The sequence below is a fragment of the Chenopodium album genome, chromosome 1 (genome assembly GCF_948465745.1).
Source record: "Chenopodium album chromosome 1, dcCheAlbu1.1, whole genome shotgun sequence".
NCBI lineage: Eukaryota > Viridiplantae > Streptophyta > Magnoliopsida > Caryophyllales > Amaranthaceae > Chenopodium > Chenopodium album.
This window is the reverse complement of record NC_137834.1, coordinates 1137210-1157176: the sequence shown is the minus strand read 5'-3', so window position 1 is coordinate 1157176 and position 19967 is coordinate 1137210. Positions and strand designations below refer to the sequence as shown.

General features: G+C 34.2%; 3 protein-coding genes across 3 annotated transcripts; 1 reads left to right on the top strand and 2 right to left on the bottom strand.

The window, feature by feature from the left end:
* The first annotated feature begins 591 nt into the window (after positions 1–591).
* Positions 592–10452, top strand: LOC145639428 (putative apyrase 6). The gene is made up of 8 exons (XM_081690671.1): positions 592–1539; positions 3633–3745; positions 6025–6132; positions 7443–7497; positions 8021–8206; positions 8987–9084; positions 9196–9392; positions 9756–10452. Exons 1-8 carry the CDS (start codon positions 912–914, stop codon positions 10018–10020), a joined length of 1650 nt encoding a protein of 549 aa, XP_081546797.1. The 5' UTR covers positions 592–911; the 3' UTR covers positions 10021–10452.
* An 856-nt stretch (positions 10453–11308) lies between these two features.
* LOC145623876 (salicylic acid-binding protein 2-like) lies at positions 11309–14245 on the bottom strand. Its single transcript, XM_081676799.1, has 3 exons — positions 13850–14245; positions 11937–12077; positions 11309–11724 (listed from the first exon to the last, which is right to left on the bottom strand). Exons 1-3 carry the CDS (start codon positions 14222–14224, stop codon positions 11401–11403), a joined length of 840 nt encoding a protein of 279 aa, XP_081532925.1. The 5' UTR covers positions 14225–14245; the 3' UTR covers positions 11309–11400.
* A 4630-nt stretch (positions 14246–18875) lies between these two features.
* LOC145563804 (uncharacterized) lies at positions 18876–19967 on the bottom strand. The gene has a single exon (XM_081624228.1). The coding sequence runs from the start codon at positions 19965–19967 to the stop codon at positions 18876–18878; it is 1092 nt and encodes a 363-aa protein (XP_081480354.1).

Sequence of the window (19967 nt, the reverse complement as noted above, 5' to 3'; positions counted from 1 at the left end):
TCGCAATGACAAGATTGAGCAACATTTTTAAAGATTGAAATGAAACTAACTTGAAAGGTGGACTCCAGTCAAAATCCTACACAGAATACCTATAGTGATTGCCTGTGAGTAGCCTGTCAATTCGGGTCAACGGGTCGGGTTTGGGTCAAATTTCGGGTTGTTTGAGTCGTTTTTGTTTCAAGTGGTTAAGATTGCTAGGATCATTACAAATTATGATAAATGGGTCAAATTGAGTCTATTTCGGGCCATTTGGGTCGGGTTTTCTCTTAGTAAAATGAGTTAAAAACCAGGTCGGATCGAGTTGGGTTACCAGATCGGATCGGCTATTGACAAGTCTAACTGTGACTCTGTGAGGTTTGACCTCGCACTTTGAGGATGCGAGACTTACCCTAGACCACGCTCGTATATAATATTTGTTAAATGCTAAGTTGCTAACCCACTTTGAGGATGCGAGACTTACCCTAGACCGTATATATTATTTGTTTAATGCTAACCAAACAAATATGATTAACCATCCTAACCCAAAGTTGGGTAGCCATTACCATTCTTGAATCATGATTAACCATCTACCATCCTAATCCTTGATGGCATTTTGCTGAGTGCTGACTACAGTCCGAAGTTCTCTATGCGAACGAATCCAAAGATGAAACTCAGATTTTGAAAAAACCATCTTTTTTGCAAAACGTCGGCATTCAGAAATCAAGAGAGAGTGAGCGCGCGTTAATGCCGTGGGAAGGAAGAAACGCAGAGAAGACACACAAAACTCTTCTCGATTTTCCTCCTTCCCCCATTTTCAATTTTCAATCTTCTCTCTTTTACACAAAGAAATCCCTAATTTCAACTTCTTCTTTCGAAATTCCAGAAAAAGGGGGCAATTCCATGATTTTCTCAATCGATCATCATCTTCTTTGATGCGCCGACCTAATGCCCGATCTCCGAAGCCCAATTCCGAGATAAAATCCGACCCAGATCCTAAAATGGAGCCCCTTTCTATCAAATCGTTTCAATTTAAGCAAAACCCTAATTCCAGATCCAGTTCCTTTTCAAGAATCCCAAAAGCACAACCTAAATTTAATTGGGTTACTGTTTTCTTTATTTCTGTTGCATTTGTTATTGTTTTTTACTTATCATTTGTGTTTTTGGGGCAGAGAACACCTGTAAATGGCCGGAAATTTGGGATTATTATTGATGGTGGGAGTACTGGGTCGCGCATTCATGTTTTTGAGTATAAGGTTGAAGGTGGGGTGCCAAGGTTTGATTTTGGGCCTGATGGGCATTCGTCGATGAGGGTTAATCCGGGGTTGTCATCGTTTGAGGACAATCCGGAGCGAGCTGGCGAGTCCCTGATGGAGCTGTTGGATTTTGGGAAGAGGATTGTGCCCAGGGAATTGTGGGGAGATACTGAGGTTAGGTTAATGGCTACTGCTGGACTTCGGTTACTTGATTTGGAAGTTCAAAATCGGATTCTGGAGTCTTGTCGGAGACTTATGAGGTCGTCGGGATTGAAGTTTCGTGGTGATTGGGCGTCGGTGATTACAGGTATAACTATATAAGTAATGCGAGCTGAGTTGCAATTATGATATTTATTTACTAGCTTGGTGGATTGATTAGCTTGGCTTGTTTTCTCTATTATGGACTACCTATAATCATTTTGTTCATTGATGCAATTGTATATGTTGTAAGGTCAAGATTTAGAAGATTAACATGATAGAGGACTTTGGTAATCTTTTATAAGAACAAAGGGGATGATTTAGCTGTAGTCTAATGTAGAATCTATAAACTTGATAAGGGAACTGATAGTATTATAGGGAGAGGAAAAATGGATCTCCACATGAATTAGGACAAGGACCTTGTGGAGAGATATGATTTGATGGGTAATGATTATGAAGAGTACTTATCATGATTATATTGATTTCGATTTTATATTGAGTCGTGAAAATTAATGTTTGGACTTGTGGTGGCTAGATAGAATAACAAAGGATTTTCTTGTTATGATTACATTTTGACACTACACCAAGGTTTTACATTTAGTCCTTTCCTCTTTATAACAGCATTAGATGAACTAATAAGGTTTTACCCATGATGAGATACTAGGGTGTATGTTGTAAATTATATTGGTGGACGAGACCAAAGTTTGGGTTAATGCTAAATTGGAGCAATGGAACCAACCATTCAAATCTATAGGGTTCAGATTAATGTTAAGCAAGATTAAGTACCTGGAATATTGTTTTAGCTCTAGGAGAGAGTCAAGGAAATATTTAATGACATTAAGTGATAAAGTTGCCTAAGAGTGATTGTTCTTAGCACCTTAGGAGCCTTAGGTCGAACCAATAAAGGAATGGAGGAATTGACCAAGATGTTACCCAAGTATTCATTGGAAGTTAAAAGTGAAAATTCTAGCAAATGATTATTAGACAAGCATTGTTGTATGGGTAGGGAAGTTTAGGTTTATGCTGATTTTGAGCAATGGAAGCAATTGTTAAGAGTCTAAAGGGTTTAGATTAAGTTCAAGCAAAATTGAGTATGTGGAATATTGGTCTAGCACTAGAAGGGAGTCCACTAGTCGAGAGAGGATATAGTAGAGCATTATTTGATGAAGAGTTGCCCAAGATGGAATATTTAACTATAGGTGTCCGCATGTCTACTTCATTGAGAAATTGACCAAAATTTTCCCTACATTGACCAAGATTGGTTGTGACTGAGATAGAAAGAGTTAAGGTGTATATATCATTTGATTGAAGGGAGTGGAGGGAAGGGATCATGGATGACGATCATTGGAAATAAAACCTAGCTTCATGCAAATGACTCCATCATTTAGACTATGCTTTGGACGTTGTTGTTGGTATGTTACTAGATAGGTTGTATACAATATGGTGTAATGTGAAACACATAGTAAACCTAGTGTAACTGCTGTACCAACTATTGCCTTTTAATAGTGTAAATTTGCTTGTAATTTTTTTTGTCAGTAGTAAACGTTTTTTAATATTTTTTTTTTTAGATTTACATAAACTGTAGTCCTATTGCTGTATTTGCTTCAGTGAGTTGCAAGCCATTTAGTTTCATACTTTATGGATTGAACAAATTTTGGTTAAATTGGTGAGTTGTAAGCCAATTGATGTATAATTTTGAGTTTTGAGACTGAGTAGGTAGATGTTTTTCACTAAGCTAAAATTTGGCTTATATACCTGGATTTCTAGTTTTATAGCTGGTAGGTTTCTATAGATTTGGACTTTTGAGGAGGTTTCTATATTTCAATTTATGAAGATGGGTGTATTGTAACTATTGTGCTTTAATTTTGTTGGAGAGAAGAAATATCACATGATTTGGAGTGAGTGAAAGTGCAAGATTTTTGATGGGTAAGACTTTTTGGAGGCTTATCTTGGGCCCATAATCCATGAGGAGTTAGCTCTGGTGATAGTGTGTGTTAGGAAGTCTGTGGTCTATATATATATATTATTCTGATTCAAGTGAGTCATATTAAGGCTTTTTTTAAGTTGCATGGAACTCCAAATCACCTTGGTGTGCCTCTAGCCCTTTTTTTTTTGTTTATTTTTATAATTTGATGATACATCAGTTGGAAATGTTTTAACTTATTGGCAATGATCACTAATTGATGGTTGTTGCTATTTTAGGCTCAGATGAAGGTTTGTATGCTTGGGTTGTGGCTAATTATGCCCTTGGTACTCTTGGAGGCGATCCTCACTTAACAACTGGTATCATTGAGCTTGGTGGGGCTTCTGCTCAGGTATGATAGTTGTTTGGTTGATGATCTAGTAAATTTGGAATGCTGATCAAATTTAAATTGTTTGTTTCGTCACTACATTTTTTTGGGGGGGTGTTTTTATATTGTGTGCTAGTGAAGTATTTGTCATTAGTTGAAAGGAGATAAAGTTATAGTATCTTCATATATAATAAGCTTTGTATGTTAATCCACTATATGTTTGTAAAATAAGGTGGTTGTTTGGTTGATGATCTAGTAAATTTGGAATATTTGGCACTTTGCTCTATTTGAGTCTTTAAAAGAATCCTTTGGTGGGGTTTAATTATAACCATACTAGCTCTCTATGCATTCAATGCGTGAGTAGAATTTCACACACATAACATCTTATATGCAATATTTGCGGTAATTATATATTTGTAAGGGTTTGTGTGAATTTTTCAAGCTTGCATTGATAATTTGAAGTGATATTTTAGGGGAATAAAGGAAACATGATTAATTGTAAGAAGATAATTAGGTGGCTTTTGGTTGGGTGGGGGGGAAAGGGAAAGACATTAAGTAAGGGAATAAGAGAGGAAGGAAAGCAACTCCTTTATTTGTCACTGGCTGTTTGTTTTATATATAAAAAAAGGGAATCAAGTGTACTCTTCCATGCTCAGCCACCACCATTATTCTCCACCACCTCCATTGCAAATATCATTCTTATGCCTCCAACACTGCGCCTCTCCCTCCACCCAACTCCCAACACTGACGCTACTGTCGTCCCTCTTCTCTTTTTTGTTTCTTTTTTTTTTTTTTTTGAATAAACTTTTAGTTGATTTGGTTGCTTGGTTGTTATTAGAGTGTTAAGGGTTGTTTTTTGGGTGTTTGGGGGTTGTTTAAGAGGTGTTTATATAGATATTTTGGGGGTTTTTGGGTGGTATTCGTGGTTGGTATGGTTTTTTATGGTGATGGTGACTGGTGGGTGTGGGGCTAAATTCAAGTGGAGTTTGGTGGTTTTTTTTTTTTTTTTTTTTTTTTTTTTTTTTTTTTTTCCGGGTGAGTTTCCGTGTTTTTCGGTAGGAAAGGGTTGTTTGGGTGTTTTCAGGGTGGATTACTGGATTTAGGGTGAATTTGGATGGGTGGAGGTTCTCGTGGCGGCTAGGCGGAAGTTCTCATCGCGGCTGGGCAATGGTTTCTGTGGGTAGTCGGTGTAGGTGTTTCTGGTGGCTAGGCGGTGGTTTTAGGGGCTAGGCGGTAATTTGGGGGGTCAGTTGGTGTTTCCAAAGGTTGTCTAGGTAGTTATGAAAATGGTCAAGGTAGTTGGGTGAAGAGGAGCCTGAGGGTTAGAGACTTATATTGATTCCTTGGGGGTGGGGAATGAGAGTAGAGGAAAGTGGGGTAATGGGAATGATTGAATTTGTCTAACAAATATCATCAAAGGGATTAATGGTAGTTGATTGCCTTTCAATTTGTTGAATACCCCCAACCAAACACCCCCTAAGATTTTATTTACGTACTTTAGAAGCGTAGTGGGCCCTTGAACATGTTTATCTAACACACTTTTTTTAAATGTACAAATATATTTTACTATCATAGCATTAGCTTTTCAAATGACCGAGGCTAATTATTATTGCAATTTGTTTTTTTGGATAAATTGGGTGCACACGTGCAATAGATCTGTGCCATTTTTAAGATCTTACTTCCAAAGGAACTGAAGTTCCATCTCTACTGATAGTTATTTTGGTTTGGTAATATTTTTGTCATCTCTCACTGTATTTAGCTTTAAGTTTTGTGTTTTCTTGTCTTCCTTGTAGAATTGCTGTTATATTTGTTAACTCCTTTGAAACGCATCTGCTTATGGTTTGTCTCAGAGAATCCTAAATTGTCTTGTGGGGCTTAGAAACTTCTCAATATCTTTTAAAACCAATGAAGGTGAATGACTTAAAGATATAACCTGAACCCACCTTAAGCATTGATTGTAATATTGAGCCTTGGTAGTTCTGGAATATGTAATGGTCAACAAAATATTTGGTAACTTTATCTTGCTTACGTGATTGGGGGTAAGCTGTGTACTCTTGGACCTCCCCAGACCTTATCCTTGGTATTGGGTGGTGGTGATTGATTCAATGTTCAACGGCTTAGTGCTTATGGATGTTGAATTGCAGTGGCAGGACATATCTTTTGAGTTCATCTGTATACATTGATGTTACAGTTTATTTTGTGTCTTAGAAGCTTGTTATGTCTGTTACATACTTACATGTGAATGGTTATAGTATTATTGGTTTGAAGTTCTGACTAATCTTCATGCTGATGCTTTTACTTAGGTCACTTTTGTCTCAAGAGAGTCAGTGCCTTCAGAGTTCTCCCGTTCGCTTAATTATGGAAATGTGACCTATCATCTCTACAGTAACAGCTTGCTTCACTTTGGTCAGGTACCTTTAAAACCAATGGAGTTTGGTAATTGTGTTTGAATTATACTTCCACATTGTTTTTATTGGTCTTCTAAATGAAAGAATTTAAGATAGAGCAAGATAACAAGATTTGGACCAATGCGAAGTCAGTGAACATCTCTTCCCTACAATGTGCATCTATGACGAGTTTTTGTCGTGCAACATCAACTTATAAATGTTTGTTTTATGAGCTTAGTAACGGTTTCCCTTAGCTAAAGACCTAATGATTCTTGTGTTGGAGCTTTATTTGGTTTCACTGTTACATGTGAAGTAGTTAACTTGTAATAGTGGCCACTAGCTTGTATAGGTTTTCAGTATTTATTTAAATTTTTAAATCTCTAAAATTTTTTGAAAAGAAAAATCTTTTGTTTTCTTAGTAAATTTAGGTTCTCTTTCGTTGAGTCATCTCACATGTAACAGTAGATCTGGTAAAAAAGGCTACTTGAATTGTGAGAAACTCAGGATTGTGGCCAATCCCACCACCCGTCCGCAGGGGGGGGGGTCCTCTCCTTTCACGGCAGAAAAACCCCTTATCCCTCCCGCTTCCGATTTGTCTCTTGATTTTTTCCTCTCAAAATATTTAATTATGCAGTAACAACCCTATATGCCTTTCATATATATATATATATATATATATATATATATATATATATATATATATATATATATATATATATATATATATATATATATATATATATAGATAGATAGATAGATAGATAGATAGATATATATTATAGATAGATAGATAGATAGATAGATATTTTTTTTTTAATTCATTTATTACTTTTTTTTTTTTCTGGCCGTTGGCAGCAATTAAATTTGTGGGGTCCTCTCTTGTTTTTGAGGACCTTAAAATCTTCAAACATTATTTTTAACTAACCAACCAGAATAGTCTTTGGAGGGATTGGAACAGTGATTTTCCCCCTCTCATTTTAGGAAGGGGAAATCCTCTTTAGAGATTGTTTTTGTTAATTGTATGGCTCCTACTTAGGGATTTTTTTTTTCCCAACCTTGGACTTCGACTGTTACCAAGTTGCCATTGCGTATAGAATATTTATGTTTTAAATCCCTGTTCTATTGTTAGTTTGAATTGTTTCTTAGAATCAACATTCCTTTGACCTGGATTAAAATGGCATTGTGCCACGTATTTGATGTGTGGAGCTTAAGTGCCTGTTAGCAGCTCATCACTCTATATTTTCTACACATCTCTATTAGCTCAAAGATAGTGTGAATATATTTGTAGCCATTAAGTTTAACTTCCTTTGCCTTTTATATTTTATCTTTTTCAGAATGTAGCTTTTGATACACTGAAGGATTTACTTGTTTCAAGTGACATAACCTTGGGTAAGTGACTATATTCCTTACTCTATAGATGCTCAAACATGGATACTAAAAAAGTTTAAGGGTCTCATTATAACCGGTTTTAAATTGTACATTGTATGAACAAAGCTGTGAAGTCATTTGGACATTACATGTGAAACAAACCCATTTTACAAAGTAAAGTCAGTGAAACTGATAGAACACACTATTTTTACGCCTTTTCTTGTTGGTAAACAGTGATGTGTTGGTACTATATGATGAGCTAAGTGACAAATGCCTTGTGCAACTTTTTGTGAATGGTGTTCTGTGACTAAATGTGTCAATTGATATTGCGTTCAATTCAGAGTAGGTTATTTATTAGCTTTTGGATTTATAATATATAACCCAGAGCTTCACTTATGTGATCGTTAGGAATTAGGATACAGAATTGCATCTTATATGTACTTGATGCCGTTGTAAAAGGCCATGCAAATCAATGGCTGTGGTTTGTTATTATGCATTTACGGTATTAATATAGTATCACAAGTTTATAAACTTCCTTGTGCAGCTACTAAATCATCTGAAGAGGAACTAACCATGGACCCTTGTACTCCTAAGGGATATGCTGAGAGCATTAATTCATTTAATCTTGCTCCTGATTCTTCGGCCAAAAAATATTTATCCACTTTCCATGCAGCTGGGAACTTCTCAGAGTGCAGAGCTGCTGCCTTGAAGCTGTTACAGAGGGGCAAAGGTTGTCATTTGTTCCTTTCTGTCTGAAATGATGTTACGTTTGATCTGTTCTGCATGCATTGACCATGATTTTCTTTATATTTTGATATAGTTAAAGATTTTTAAATGTGTTTATCATAGGAAAATTTGCCAATTACAACCGATAAAAGTGCCCATTTTGCGGGTTACAATTATCTAAGTTTATTTTTGCAAATTACAACCAAAAAAAGTCAGCAAAAATTTTAAATTACAACCAAAATCCAATTTTCTGCCACTTTTTATCGGAATACGATGTTAATCATTTAACTCCCAACCAATACTAATTTGGAATCATTTAATGATATAATGACATCATATTTTTTGTGAAAGTGGTTGAAAATTGAATTTTGGTTGTAGTTTAAATAAATGTTGGGCAACTTTTTTGGTTGTAATTTGCAAAAATAAACTTTCAAATTACAACCAATACCCAATTTTCGGCCACTTTTACCGGAATATGATATTAATCATTTATTGATATAAAAAATAACCCCCAACCAATACTAGTTTGGAATCATTTAGTGATATAATGACGTCATATTTTTGTGAAAGTAGTAGAAAATCGAATTGGTTGTAGTTTAAAATGTTGGGTGACTTTTTTGGTTGTAGTTTGCAAAAATAAACTTTGATGGTTGTGACCCGCAAAATGGGTATTTTTACCGGTTGTAATTGGCAAATTTTTTCATTTTGATACGATAATACCTTTTTTTTAATTTTTATTTTTGGTAATTAAACACTTAGTCACTTACATCAAGATATTTTCTAGAGGGTTGTGCCTACGATCATTGCACTTTGGGAGCCACATTTATGCCTAAGCTGCATGGCAGATTCTTGGCTACTGAGAATTTTTTTCATACATCACAGGTTTGAAATTCTTTCTTTTGATGGAGCTGTGAGAATATATTGTAAAAACTTGTTGCTCTCCATTTGATTGGATATTACATTCACAACGATTCCTTTTCAATTTCTGTTTAGTTCTTTGGCTTGGCTTCAAAGGCAGTTCTCTCTGATCTAATGGAAGCTGGTCAAGAATTTTGTGAAGAGAATTGGCCAAATATTCGAAAGAAATATTCTTCACTTGCTGAGGAAGATCTCTTACACTACTGCTTCTCATCTGCCTACATTGTGGCCTTTTTACATGATAGCCTTAACATTGCATTGGATGACACAAGGTAATTTTCTTTGTAACAATAGTTTATATTCTGGTTCTAACTAGCTTTTCAATCCCCTGAACCCCTGCCCTAATCTTAATTTGAGGTTGAATACAACTTTTATTTTGGATCGAATTTGCTATTCCTATTCTAAGCTGTTTCAGGCCGTCTTGCTCACTAATGGCTGTTGGTTCCCCGCGTTCCAGTGATCTGATATCTTGAATGCTTTTCTTATAAGTCTATTATGATGTCGTTTATTTTTGAGTTGGATTAGTGAAGAAGGAAATGTTGTGATTTATCATGTAGTTTAATCCATTTTCCCCTTGTTTTATTATGCTTTGGTATTCTGCTAATTGCTGATTGACGGAAATACTTATTTTACAGCATTGGATATACCAATCAGGTGGAGAATGTACCTCTGGATTGGGCATTAGGTGCTTTCATCTTACAGACAACAGCTATAAATGGAGCAAACTATGGGTGGGTTTCTTTGATTAGTGACAACTTCCCTAACTCTTTCTTGATTATGGGTGCCACAATCTTGTTAACCTTTGCAGCCTGTTATGTTTCCCAATGGAGGAAACCATACTTCAAAACTATTTATGATTTGGAGAAAGGACGTTACATAATAACTCGAATCAATAGGTAAAGCTCACAATTCTTACCAACATAAAATCAAATACGTTGCCTGGTCGGCTGCTCAACAAAGGAATGGGTCTATGTTCCTTTTTGGTGCCCTATATAATTCTTTCGTAAAGGTATTCTGGGATGCCTTGTAGTATTTTCTCATGAAGTTGATCAGGAGTACCATTTTTTAAAGGGGGCAAATTGTCGGAGCCAAATTTTCCAACATAGCATTCAGTACATCCACACGTTTTGTCTGTAAATCATTAGTCCTTGACGTAAAGTAGGGTGAGGTGAAGCCCTCGTCCTGGTGCAGATATAAAATGCATACTGTCTAGTTGAGTTGTATGAAGTTCTGGCACTAAGTTTAGCTTTTTGGACCGTTAGGAATTATACTAATACAATCTACTGTAAGAAACCTGTTGTGTTAAAGCTCAGTGATGCAATTCTTTACAAAGCTTCTAAATGCTTTCAATCTATATTCATTTTTTTTCCCCTGTCAATTCTGTAGTCAAATTGTATTTTATTAGTATGGATGGGATAGGAGCTTAATGCTTTCAGTATAAACAAAAGAGGGACTTAGGCGACAACAGCGAAAATTAGTGCAACATTAAGAACTATATGCGTGTCTGCAACTCTGCATACACCTCGTGCAGGCGGTTACGCAGCACAAAGGACACACTTGATAGAGCCCAAGACTGACCTTTTGAAGCAGATGTTAACCTTCATTTAGAGACCTGTTTTCGAACAACCTGCATGCAAGTACTTCTATAGCGAGTATTACTCTTGATTGACAACTGAATTCACAATCGAGGAAGAATTTTATGGTTACCTAAGTTATAAAACTGTGATTGGCACACAAGTTTGTGCAAAATTCGAATAAGCCTATCTTATTCATTCTCAATTTCTCAGTAACCTCAGTATAATGCTCACTAAGATTTTAAAAATATGTTAAATTACACTCATATTTCACAGGCCACAATGACTGTATATAAGCTCTCCTTAAAATGCTTGATAAAAGTAAACTGTACTATCATATTTTTTTACTATTTCACCTTTTGAAAAATATGTACTTCGTATAAAAGACAAGTAAGACTTTTAGTTGGGAATGGAGGGATTACATGAACACAGATAACCTAGCCTATGAACGTCAATAAGATGATTTTTAAAGTCACCTCGCACAATCCAAGGCAAGTTAATAGAGTAACAGATGTTCTTTAGGAAACTTTCACCTTGTACACCATACATATTAAACATTAACGGCACAAGAGCTTACAATAACATGAAACGATCATAAACATGTAAAGGCGACAACATAGGTAATTAAGAGTTCAAAATTACCAATAAAACGAGTTGTTAAGAGACAATAATCCTTTAATTACTTAGCATAACATATAGTTTTAACTTAATTGGGATCAGAAGTTGGAGAGTCATCAGAGTTGGCAGCAAAATGTTTCAGAGCAATCTCCAAAAGACAGTAACAAAGCTGTTTAGGCATGCAGAACATGGGCATGTGATCTGAGTGTTTAAGCATCCTCACTTCTTTCACCTCATCATTCTTAATCATCCAAGATTGGAATGCTGGTGGTATTGCTTCATCTTCGTCACACATCACATAAACACGTCGAACTGATCCATATCTCTCCTCGGATAGCTTACTCTCTGGCCTCGATAGATCCTCAAGGAACATCGACGATGGCCTTTTCAATGTCATAGCAAGCTCATAGTCCTTGTAACATTTCCACAAAATAACACTTAGTTAAGTAATGTATAATTTAGGAACAAAATGTAATAACGTTTCCACATAATTATATGTTGTCCTGTATATATAACATGTAATAAGTACGTGATTAAACATCTCGTGCATTACCACAACTACATCTTAGTTTAATTTAGACTGTGAATTTAATTGAAAACGGAGTAAGAAAATAAGTTACATACCTCAGGGGGGGACAACTTATAAAGCTTAGACATGAAACGAGGACCAAATAAAAATGATGTAATTGTGTCATTTGGGTCATCGGAGCTCTTGAATTCTGTGTCCAACCAATATTCTTCTGCTGATGGCGTACTTGCCATGAACTTTTCCAAAGTAAAAATAAAACATGAAGCATTCATTATTTTGGATGATTTTATTAAGGAAAATGTTATACATAGCCCTTAGGGCTACATATAAGCATTAAATTTACACTTGAAAATCGTAAAAAGTTAAGAAATCATCAAAATATAAACACTAATAACACTGATTTACGCGTGTTTTTGTCATAAATTCCTAATTTTATACAATTCCCAAGAGTATATTTAATGCTTATATATAGCCCTTAGGGCTACATATAACATTACCCTTTTATTAATTCAAAACAATACCACATCTGCAATTGTTAGAATCTTATAAACAAACCAATGTGAATTTCTTAACAATAAACATTACAAATTTATATTCAATCATACTCCGTACATATGTTATGTAACCAAAAAAAAAAAAAAAAAAAAAAAAAACATATTCTTGAGAATGGAGTTTAACTTTGGATTTTATATGAATTGATCCTCTTCTACTTGCATGCCCTTGTTAGATTTATTATTTGAAGGGCGCGTTTAATTAATTCAACCGGTTTTCGCATATGTTATATTTAGATTATTAACTTACTCAAACTTATTTGAACATATTAGAAATTATTTTAAATTAGCTAATTTTAACGTACTTATTAACAAACCTATTTTTCTTGAAATAAGTGTAAATAATTTGGACAAAACATGACTTTGCTTATATAGGGTATTCATACTAGATCGGAAGGTATGTGGTTAGCTTTAAATTCAAAAAATAATTTGGAAAAAAGTATTTAATTTAAAATATGTATAAGAAAAGAGCATAATGAAAAAATAATGTATCTAATCATGGATGGTTAGGTATTTTTCAAGGATAGTTTCAATGTTTCATACACTTAAATGTATTCTATTTAATTACACTAATTTTTAGCTACCCAAAACTTTCTTTTATTCAATAAGCTACAAGGACCAAAATTTGTACTGTATTATATTGCTTAGCTTAATTGTATGTAACAAAAATAAGACCTGCTTTTTGCCTTAAAGAAATTAAAATATCACCAATCTGCCTTAAGGAGGTTAATATATCACGATCATATTAGAGTATACGAAATCAATTTTTACAAAAATGAAGAATTAACGTTTTGGAGTATTGTGATTAAGAAAATGACTTTATTGGTTTCAAAAAAAGAAAATGTCTTTCTTTCAAAAAAAAAAAAAAAAAAAAAGGAAAATGTCTTTATTTATTTATTTATTTTTTGTTTATTATTATTATAGAATCATTTTTTACAGAAAATTAATTTAATTATATATATATATATTGTCAAGAAGAATAAAATAAAATAAAAAAAGAAATAGACCTTTTTAAATTTTTTTATTTCTGTGATCAAATTAAAAATGGAATTCTAATTAATATATATGATGATTTTACAAAAAATTATACGTAGTATTAATCAAGGAAATTTAGACTAGTTTTATTTCATAGCGCATACTCACTCATATATTTCCCTTTTTTTTTTTGGAAGAACACTTATATATTTCCTGTAATGTAAAGATAATTATAATTTTTTAAAAATTTGAACAACTCCCCTTATATAATTCTACTGCATTCGATTTCTTGAGTGTCTCTCACAATTAATTTGATTTTGTAAATATAACTAATAATATCTTTAATCATTTTAAATTAAGTGTAAAAATTGAAACGTAGCCAAAATATTTTTTACTTATAACATGTCCTTGTACAACAAATCAATATAACAAGAGTAATTTATTTATCAATAGCATATAAAAATTGAGAAGCGTATGAATACCTGATCAAAAATAAAAGAAGGGGTGTGACGAGTATCAGGCATAAAAGCAGTAAGAAAAACAACAACATCAATTTTTTGAGGGAACATTTCCGTAACCAAAGCAATGCTAAGACCTCCAAGACTATGCCCAACAAGAACAACTTTCTCATCATCAGGAATAGATGTCATTAATTGAATTAATGGCTCGGTGTAATCGCGAAGAGAATGAAGTTCAAAGATCTTTGCCGGGTTAATCCCCGAAGCCGCCAAGTCGAGCACCGTAACACGTTGCCCGGCATGCTCTAGTAGAGGCTTAAGCTTGTACCAGCACCATGCACCATGACATGCACCATGTACTAGTACAAAATGTTTTTTCCTAAAATTAGTTTCTTCCATTTTTCTATTTTTTTTTCTTCTTTTGGGTGTGGGATTAATTGGACATGTAGGAGAATGTGTGCCTCATATAAAGAGTTTCAAATATGTGTATTTTGGATTTTTATTTATTTATTTATTATTTTGTTTTGTTTTTGACAAGGTGTATTTTGGACTTTTGGGCACGTATTCTTTTTCTTTCTATTTAATTTGGTCATTTATTTATTTATTACTCCCTTCGTGTTTTAAGTCACCCATGTTTAAAAAAAAAAATAATAATAATAATGTGGTTGAACTTATACTAGGATTGTTTTTTTACAAAATCAATTTCTTCAAAAGAGATGAGAGCAAATTTATCTATATAAAATAGATTAAATTCTTATATGTAGTTGGACATACGGTGTGGCTAGCCACCATAGGAGTTACTTCGCTAGTATAATAGTGGTTATTTGGTCAGTGTTAAAGGATTATTTTGTCAGTATTATAGGGGTTGCCCCGGTCAATATTACATATAGGGGTTACCTATCACCATTATAGAGGTTATTTTGTTATTTTATACTCCCTCCGTCCCCGAAAGAACGACTCATTTGGGTTGATTTCGCGGGCATTAATAAAGTTAAATAAAAAGAAGTAAAAGTACATTGGAATGATAAATTTACATGGGATTTATAAAAAAGTAGAGAGAGATAGTAATAAAAGTATATGGAAAAACAAAATTTTATATGGGAAAGCTAATTTTGTACAAATATTGTTGCAAATTGGTGGGTATTTTAATGCTAATGGGTCATTTTTTTTGGATTAAAATTAAGTCAAATGGGTCGTTTTTTCAGAAACGGAGGGAGTATATAGTCATACGATGTGGCCAGCTACACACAAGACGGGTATACTTTTACTCCGTATTATATAGTCCATATCAAGATAATGGTTAATTATCTAGTGTAAGTTTAATTTACTTTTAATGTATTCTGAATGACCAAAACTCATAACCAACCTTACTTATAAATATCCCAAATCCCAATGGGAGCACAAGCAACCTTAAAAACTTGGTATAATAAATGCAACGTCAATAACAAAGCAAGCAAATTAAAGGCCATGAAATTAAAACATGAAAGATGTTATTGGTCGTTGGATTTGCATGAACAATAAAATCCTTTGATACCCTCTTTGACTTCTCGCAACCATATCCATGAAATCATGCATGGGGAAGCTTTTTCCAGGTGGCGATTGCAGTTGGTCTTCTAACACATTGTCCAGTAGCTTTGCTATATATGTTGTTTGTATTAAAATTTAATTAATCTTATTATTATACAGAGTTTATTTTTTTGAATACTTAAATCAATTAATTGATATAAGTCTTACGACATATATAAATCTTGAAAATTTTCAAGCAGTGTTGCTCAAGTGAGCAGTGCTGCTCTTCCAAGCAGGTATGTCAATTTTGTTCCAATGGTCAAGCTACAGTTTTAATATTTTTAAATATTGCAAGCAAGACCCTAAAACTAACCATTGGAGATGCTCTAAAGTAAAATTAATCAAATTTGTTTTTAATCTAAAATTGTCCTCTTACAGAAGAATAAAAAAAAAAACCCTAATTTCGAGAAGAATAATTCCTACTCCGTATTAGAAAGAAAGAATTATTACGGAGTATAAACTTAAAACATACAGTATAAGATTTATATATATATAAAATAATTAAAAAAAAAAGTCTTTCCACTCTCTTCTAAAATTCAACAATGAAGGTTAGAATTTTATAAAAAGAAGATTAGAGATACGTAGTTAATATTAATATAATAAGTTTAAGGTACACCTAAAATTATCTCAACAAGATTTTTAAATTTTAAATAAATAAAGTTTTTTGGTGCCAGAAAACTTCTCTCTAAATGACCAAATAAGAGGTCCAATCCCATGGCAAATGGAGTGACCAAGTCGGGTTCGACGAGGTTGGCTAGGGTTATGTTTATTTTAAATTTAAATCATGCTATATTATTGTGTCTCTACAATTAAAACTTGAATTTAGTTCTTCTTTTAAGCCGGTTTTAATCGGGTCAGTCATGGCTCAAATCCAGTTGCATCCATACAATTAAAGCCTAATATATTATTATTATTATTATTATTACTATTACTATTACTAATACTACGGATTATTACTATTATTATTATTATTATTATTATTATTATTATTATTATTATACAAACAATTAAAACTTGAATATATTAGCCTATTGGGTCACGTAGAATGTGTGCAAAAATGCAAACCAATTCATGATCTCAGGTAACTTTATTTTTACCGACTCTAATTTTTGACGTTGGATATGCCGGTATCCATATCTTGGCAAACAAAAGTTCTCTTCTTTTTCCTACTGTCGAAAAAAAGATATAAACATTCTTCCTTATCTTGTTGTATTAACTAACACATTTCTTTAAATATACTCCGTATTTGCCATTGTGTAATTAAATTATTATATCAATACATTCAATTACTCCATATCAATTATAAAAAGGTTTAAAGTTGATATTCGATATGTAAGAGAGAGAGAAAGATAGAGACTGACACTTGAATGTAAGAGCACTATCAGCAGAGATAAAAAAAAAATTCCCTCCCCACTCTCTTTCTAACTTTCCCTCTCCTCCACATCAGATTTTTAAAGAAAGAATTTTTTCCATCCCACCAACAACAAACCAAAAAATTCCCTCACCACTCTCTTTCTTACTTTTCACTATACCCCACTATATTCTCTCTCTTACTTATTTTCAATTATTATAATAATTATTATTCATATACTTGATGATAATTAAATTGTGACTTTAATTAATTACGAACTAATTAAATAATAATGATTAGTGGAAGACATAAGTAATAAAACTAGAAATGCATTACATTAATAAAAAGTAAAATATGATTACGATACATGATGATTAAAGCGTCATTAGATTTTAAGGGTTATTGTCACCAAACTTTTCCCAAATGTGCTCTATCAAGTCATCTTTCAAGGATTGATGAGTTCGTCTATTGCGCATAGCATCCCTTATCTCCAAATATTTATTAATGTCGATAGGACGTCCTGTTTGAAACTGAAATGTCTCATCATTATTTGGAGTACCACTTGTACTAGCTTCACCTCCTAGACGTGACATTGGGCGATCTGTTTCGTAATATCTTCTTGTTACTTCAGCATTTTTATAAGTATCTCGTTCATCCTCTACTATCATGTTATGAATTATGATACAAGCCTTCATAATGTCAGCTAGCACATCTTCATCGTAAGCAAGAGCTGGTTGTCGTACAATTGCAAACCTCGCTTGTAGGACACCAAATGCACGTTCGACATCTTTACGTGCAGCAACTTGTCGTTCAGCAAAAAGCTTATGCTTATGAGTTTGAGGATTGGTAAATCCTTGCACAAAAGTAGCCCAACTCGGATAAATACCATCAGCTAGGTAGTAAGCCATATTATATTCATGGCCATTGACATTAAACTTCACCGGAGGTGCTCGACCTTGCAACACATCAGTAAAAACTGGTGAACGGTAAAGTACATTAAGGTCATTACAAGAACCTGGAATACCAAAAAAAGAATGCCATATCCATAGATCTTCATCTGCAACTGCTTCTAAAATGAGGGTTGCATTCTTATTTCGTCCGCAATATTGACCTTTCCATGCATTAGGGCAATTCTTCCACTCCCAATGCATACAATCAATACTGCCAATCATCCCTGGAAAACCCCGTTGGTCATTTCTATACAGGATCTTTCGTAGGTCTTCGTCCGTCGGGCTGCGTAAATATTCAGCTTCAAATACCTTGATGACCCCTTCACAAAAGTTTTTAAGACATTTCCGTGCAGTTGTTTGACCCATACGTAGATACTCGTCAACTGCGTCAGGAGCCACCCCATACGCTAACATTCTCATCGCTGCCGTGCATTTTTGTAGTCCAGACAACCCCAACTTCCCAGATGCATTTCGCCTTTGCTGGAAAAACACATCATTTTCCACAATCTTATTCACAATCTTACAAAACAGAGGTCGTTTCATCCGAAACCTCCGGCGAAACTGACTTTCATTATATACAGGATGATCCGCAAAGTAGTCGTTGAACAATTGGTTGTGCCCTTGCTCATGATTTCTATCCATTTGAATCCGAGTATGAGCATTTGTATTATTACGTTGATCTCGAGGTGGAGGTGTTGGGTACAATATAGATGGTAAGTGATTATTGACAAGGTCGTCAATAACTTGGTGAAATTCTTCATTACTATCAGATGAAGAACTTGAGCTTGAAGAGCTTTTTTGAAACAACATTTGTGTTAATTTTAGTAAATTTATGTGGATGATGTTTTGAATGTGTATTGCAAACCATTCACATAGTCTTTATATTAGAATGAATGAGGCACATTTGTTCATATAGAATGACAAAAATAAGACTACACAATGACATAAATAAGATTACTACACAATGACAGAGTACCATAAAGATTACACAATGACATAAATAAGACTACACAATGACATAAATAAGACTACACAATGACATAGCTAGATAAGACTACATAATGTCAGAAACAAGACTACACAATGTAATGGATAAGACTACACAATGTCATAATTAAAACTACATAATTAATGTCAGAAACAAGACAATACAATGCCAAGCCAAAATACTAAGTGGTCATTTTTACCCGTACAGTTCCTGGAGTAATTTCTGCTTAAACTTCTCTTCCATTTCATTAAGCGATGTCTTAGACAACAAGACTTGCAATGTATCGAATTTTCGATTCAGTTTATCTGCCTCCATCTTCTCTTGTTGCATTTGGAGATTTTTCTCCTCCAACTCTAGTTGTCTTTGCTTCCTCATTTCCTTTTGTATATCAAAATCAAGTTTCTTTTGTTTAAGGCTTACCTCAACATCACGTTTATCATTGTAAACTTTCATCTGTTCACCAACAACAGTCAAATCTTCTGATGCTAACCCTTTGCCTTTTCTTCTGGCCTTGGCTTTCTTAACACCTTCAGGGCGACTCATACCTCCAGATACAAAGCAACTAGTAGCATCGTCTCTAGTTCTTTTACCACTACCGCTGCTCTCTTCAAGTTCTTTTTCCGCTTTGTGTTCAGCATCAACTTTCTTTCTTTCTTCCTTATTCAGACCCCACCTCATGAAATTTCTCCACTGTGGATATTCATTCACCTTTCCCCACGCAAATTGAAATTTAAAATTCCTTGGTGGATTTTGACAGGACCTTCGAAACAATTCATGGGCATTTTTTACCACATCACTATCATTGTACCCACTTCCCGTTATTTTACCAGCTTCTTCCATAACACTTGCCCAAATGAGTAGGTCAGCAGCCATCCTCCTCCAATGAGTCTCCAACATGTTCTTGTTCCGCTCTGGAATTTCATGTGGTCGAGATAGATGAGCCGCATCATATTCTCGATGTATATCTCTCCAAAGGTCAGCAAATTTTCTATCTTTGCCAATAATTGCGTCTGTGCAATTGTTGAAGTAAGCCTCAATTAGAGCTTCTTCCTCTTTAACAGACCAGTCACGGGTGTTTGTTGCAACTGGAATTGGCTTATTTCGCTCTGGCGGATACTGTGGTGTCTCTGGAACGATTTCTTCTTCATCACTAATGAATTGACTATTACTTCCTTGATAGATTTGTGGAGACTGGTTGTAATTTTGGTGAGTTGGTGGAGTTGTTTCTTCTGGAAGTGGTTGTTGTGGTGGAAAATTAGGAAAATTTGGAAAATTACCTCCAAACAT